The 5084-nt window shown below is 58.5% G+C and overlaps 1 protein-coding gene across 2 annotated transcripts; it reads left to right on the top strand.

The window, feature by feature from the left end:
- Window positions 1-998: 998 nt before the first annotated feature.
- On the top strand, window positions 999-4758 carry SSTR2 (somatostatin receptor 2). Of its 2 annotated transcripts, XR_007380432.1 has the most exons (3): window positions 999-1178; window positions 1686-3462; window positions 3753-4758. XR_007380432.1 is itself a non-coding variant. In XM_048964980.1 (2 exons), the coding sequence occupies exon 2, from the start codon at window positions 1768-1770 to the stop codon at window positions 2881-2883; it is 1116 nt and encodes a 371-aa protein (XP_048820937.1). In that variant the 5' UTR covers window positions 999-1178; window positions 1686-1767; the 3' UTR covers window positions 2884-4758. The 2 variants fall into 2 exon arrangements, 1 of the variants encoding a protein (XP_048820937.1); XM_048964980.1 differs by having other exon boundaries at window positions 1686-4758.
- The last annotated feature ends 326 nt before the right edge of the window (window positions 4759-5084 follow it).

The raw sequence follows: 5084 nt of genomic DNA, 5'->3' as shown, positions 1-5084 counted from the left end.
GCAGATCTTTCCATCCTCCAAAAAGATTTATGAGGCTGATAATGGTTCTTGTTCTTGCTCCAAGACCCTGTGTCTTTGGATCCACCTCTGTAAGTGAATGGCTAAGTGCAAATGAGAACCTCCCAGCCCCTCTTGCTGCAATCAGCAGCCTCGCTCCTGGCTCTTTGTTCCAAGCCACTCTTAATTTCCTGCTTTCTGTTGTCTCTTTGATAACTGGTGGAAAGATGGGGGGGAGCAATAGTTACTATTTAATTGCATTCAAGATCTCAAACAAACCAGAGCAGAGGTTATCTCACCCAAAGCTCTCTGGTTTTGGTCTTTCTCCTCCAGTCACCGTTACTGGGTAACTGCAGCAGGACAGGCTGTGGCAGCTGCTACCTGTACTGCACGAATCCCAGCTTTCACGCAGACATCTCAAAGCTGTGGGTGACCATCACACCAACTTCCCAGCGCTCCCAGGCAGTGCCAAGCCAGCACACAGCTGCCTCGCTTTGCCTTTGGTCACAGAGTGCAAAATCCTTGGGTAGAAATAGTCCCAGCATCCCAAGAAAGACTGGGAAGTCCACACACCGCTTAGTGCAGTGCAAGCCCCAGTGAGGTCACCGTGTGGCCATCACCGTGCCCTGCCCCCCCCCCCTCCTTGTACACCTCGGATGCGCCAGGAGAAACCGAGCATTCCGCACTATCGTTAGAGCCAAGCACGAAGAACCTTCTGCTGCAAGAGAGATGGGAAGATGGAAAGTCCCCCACGCTCTGGGGTGCTGCGGGGTCCCTGATCCCACGCTGCTTGCTGCACAGCAGCTCCAGCACACACCTCCACATCCCTCATCCGAGGCTCGCAAAGAGCCGGGCGGGCACGGCAGGGCAGCGTCGGGAGTGCAGAGCGGGCACGGTGGGGCAGCACACGCGGGGCATCGCGGGCGGGGCATCACCGAACAGGTTGGACAGGACCGGGCCGGACCGAGCGGCACCGAACAGCAGCACGGGCAGGGCTGTCCCCGCCCCGGCCCCGCAGAGCCGCCCCAAGCGGGGCGGAGCGCAGCCGGTGCGTTGGGTCCGGCGGCGGAGCGGGCAGCGCGGAGCTGATCGGAACGGAGCCGTGCGGAACGGAGGGCGCTGCCGGCGCCTCCCCGGTGCCCGCCGGGCCGGGCCGGGCAAGGGCACGGCGGTGGGAGCAGGTGAGAGGAGAGGGGGTCGGCGACGCTCGGCTGTCCCTACCCGATCCCGGGGGCTGCAGCCGCGGGGAGCCGGCGGGAGCGGAGCTCGGCTGGGAGCGGGGAGGGCGCGGCGGAGAGCGGGGTACGGGCACGGCTACCGCCTACCCCGCATCTTACACGGCAGCGGCAGCTCCTCGGGTTTCCCTTCCCCAAGCTGGGCGCTGGCTCCTCGCCGGCTGCGTGCTGGGAGGGGAGGTTTTCCCCTTCTGTCACTGCTCCGAGTGCCGGTCGCACCCAGAGGGGATTTATTCATCAGTCGCGGTTCGGGGGGTCCTGGGGGCTCCGGAGGCAGGAGGAGCTGTGTTGTGTCCAGACCAGACTCCTCTGTGCTCCCTGTGCGGGGAGGAAGGAGGTGGTAGAGATGGGCTGGGGAAAGCCCTCCAGGGAGCATCTCTCTACAGAGCTTGGCTGCAGGATGGGCAAATCCTCCCCAGGAATCCCTTCATTTCTATTTTCTCCAATTTCTAGAATTTTCTCCTTCATCCCCAAAGCAAGGGGAGATGACATCTTGCTTTCCCTGAGCCACCTGTGCCCTGCAACCAGCAGAGCCATGGATCTGGAATACGAGCTGCCCAACGCCACCACCTTCTGGTTCTCTCCAGCTTCCCCATTCGACAACTTCTCCGTAGAGGCCCCCACCAATGCATCACAGAATGCCACAGGCCAGCACTTCGACCTAACCAGCAACGCCATCCTCACCTTCATCTACTTTGTGGTCTGCATCGTAGGGCTGTGCGGCAACACGCTGGTGATTTACGTCATCCTTCGTTACGCCAAGATGAAGACCATCACCAACATCTACATCCTGAACCTGGCCATTGCTGATGAGCTGTTCATGTTGGGACTGCCCTTCCTGGCCATGCAGGTTGCGTTGGTACACTGGCCCTTTGGCAAAGCCATCTGCAGGATTGTCATGACGGTGGATGGGATCAACCAGTTCACCAGCATCTTCTGCTTGACAGTTATGAGCGTTGACCGCTACCTGGCTGTTGTCCACCCCATTAAGTCCGCCAAGTGGAGACGGCCCAGGACAGCCAAAATGATCAACGTGGCCGTTTGGGGTGTCTCCCTGTTGGTGATCATGCCCATCATGATTTATGCTGGAGTGCAGCAGAATCACGGCAGGAGTAGCTGCACCATCATCTGGCCGGGAGAATCAGGTGCGTGGTACACGGGCTTCATCATCTACGCCTTCATCCTGGGCTTCCTGGTGCCTCTCACCATTATCTGCCTTTGCTACTTGTTCATCATTATCAAAGTCAAGTCCTCAGGCATCAGGGTGGGCTCCTCCAAGAGGAAAAAGTCTGAGAAGAAAGTCACCCGAATGGTCTCCATCGTGGTTGCTGTCTTCATCTTCTGCTGGCTCCCCTTCTACATCTTCAACGTCTCCTCTGTCTCTGTCCTGATCGTGCCCACACCCGTCCTCAAGGGCATGTTCGACTTTGTCGTGGTCCTCAGTTATGCCAACAGCTGTGCCAACCCCATCCTTTATGCCTTCTTGTCTGATAACTTCAAGAAGAGCTTTCAGAACGTCCTCTGCTTGGTGAAGGTCAGCGGCATGGACGATGCGGACCGAAGCGACAGCAAGCAGGACAAATCCAGGCTCAACGAGACCACAGAAACCCAAAGGACCCTGCTCAATGGTGACCTGCAGACAAGCATCTGACAGGGCAGCGGGGTTGTCCTTCACTCGCTCTCCTCTCCCCACTTGCTCCCAAAAGCACTGGTATGTAGGGAGTCGGGCAGGAGTGCCAGAGATGCACACCCTGATGGGCCGAGTGTCCTAAGCTGGGCTGGTTCCCGAGCTGCTGGTGGGTTGGCTTTCAAGCATTGTGAAGGATATGGTTCAAGAGGAACTGCCTCACCAGGAACACAAAGACTGTAGGAATCCCCACGTGGCAGCACACGTTTAAACACCAAAGTGCCGCTGTGGGCAACAGACATTGCTGGGACAGCTCTGCTGGTTCTCCTGGTGTTCCCCATGGGGCTGAAATTGGCTTTGAGTGCTTTGCCCCGGAACGGTGCTCACATCGAACTGACGGATGGAGAATGTAGCCTGGCTGGGCTGGGACCTGAGTGCACAGGGGGCGGCCTCGGGAGGAACTGAGACCACAGGTGCTGCACACAGTGCCTGTGCTACTGCAGAGCTGTGCCGACTGGGAGCCGAGACCTGCTGGGAGCACAAGCAAGCTCCTGCAGTCACGTCCTCCCCGGGGAGACAAGGGCTTACATTCAGCCTGACTTTGTAAGTTACTCCACTCTTCCCCCAAAGCCTCCCTACTGCTGTCTGACTGCTTCCTTTGCAGAGAGCTGTCCTGCATGGAGGAGGCACGGCAGGACAGAGGCAGCCTCCCCGAGGATGCAGCCCTCTCCAGCACTTTCGGGTCCCTCCGTGCTTCTCTTCTGCCTCCGCCAGCCCCACAGCCTCCCTGCTGCAGCAGAGCCCCTGCCCTCCTCCCTCCCATAACATCACCTTCTCACAGATTTTCTCTACAGATGGAGGATTTTCCCCCTTTTTCCTTCTTTTCTTCTCAGATCTGTTCACATCAGCCTCAGGCTGATCTCCTGAGTGAGCCATGGCCGGGCTGGCTGAGCAGCCACTGTACAATCCAGTAGGAAATGCTTGGAAGCATTTACTCAGCAGTAGCATTGGGGTTTGGAGTACAGCTGTGCAGTTGCTGCTCATCCTGCTGCTGACGGCCAAGTGAGATGTGGGCTTGTCCTATCCCTGTGGTGGCACAGAGGATCACCAGGGCCGGAGCTGCCATGAGGGAACATCGCCTGTTTACCAAGAACACCTCCCTGCTCTGACCAGGCAAATCATAAACAAGGAAGGAGTGATGGAGAAGATGGCTGACAGGAAGTCGGGGCACAACGGGGCTTGACCCTCATCTGAGCCAAAAGGGCTGGGCGGAGCAGAGGATCCTGAGCTGAAGAAGAAGCCTCTGAGATGCATGGAGGAGAGTCCCCGGGCTGTCTGTTCTATGGGATGGCTGCAGCTGCTCATGTCTCCACTCCCTGTTACTAACAGCAAGGCTGTGACCACTGCAAGCCACCCCTGTCACTGCTGGGGTGCACGTCCTGCAGGTAACTGCAGAGGGGGGACAGCATTTTCCCCAGGGGCTTCCAGCACAAAGCCAGCAGGAAGAGCAGAGAAGAGCATCCAGACCCCAGTGCCTCTCCTGTAGCCAACGTGGTAAGGGGGACCCTGGGGTGCAGGTCATGCAGTGGGGGGGTGGTGGGTCTGGCCCAGCCACCGGGGGCACAGTAAACCTCAGCCCAGCACTTGCCCTCCCATGGCATAAGCCCGGGAACTGATATGCTCTGCTCAGACACCAAATGCAGCAATTAGAGCCCAGTGGCTGCACTGCCCGCTGCGTTCAGCTGCTCAAGAATGTCTTGCAGCGATCTGCTGTGCCCCAGCGAGCCTCAGGGTCAGCACTCAAACCCTGTCCCATGGTGTCCCTCCTTGGCAGCACTGTGTGAGCAGGAAGGGAGGCATAGGGCAGAGCTTGTGCCTGTTTTCTTTCTGCAGTGATGCCCCCCCCCCCCCCCCCCCCCCCCAACCAGCACATCACCCCTGTCCTACTTTACAACCCCACCAGTCCCAGAACCCCACAGGAGCTCGGTGCTGAGCTCAGTGCCTGCTCCCTGGCACAGTTCACTCAGACACCAGCACCAGAACACCCCCCTGGGAACGGGGCTTAGGTTACTGGGGCGACGTAGGGCACTGTCAGCATTTATTTGCTTTTAACCATTTACCTCTGCGGGGGCTCAGCACTGAGCTGCTGGCAGTCACTTGCTGAGTGTGTCCTCACGACAGCTTCATTAAGGGGTATAAATCCGAGGCGAGAGGCAGTGACGGCA

The sequence above is a fragment of the Lagopus muta genome, chromosome 18, assembly GCF_023343835.1.
Source record: "Lagopus muta isolate bLagMut1 chromosome 18, bLagMut1 primary, whole genome shotgun sequence".
Classification (NCBI taxonomy): domain Eukaryota; kingdom Metazoa; phylum Chordata; class Aves; order Galliformes; family Phasianidae; genus Lagopus; species Lagopus muta.
This window is presented reverse-complemented; position numbering and strand designations above follow the sequence as displayed.

Bases quoted from the DNA above. Each gene is read 5' to 3' on its own strand.
- SSTR2 (XM_048964980.1), top strand. From the start codon at position 1,768: ATGGATCTGGAATACGAGCTGCCCAACGCCACCACCTTCTGGTTCTCT.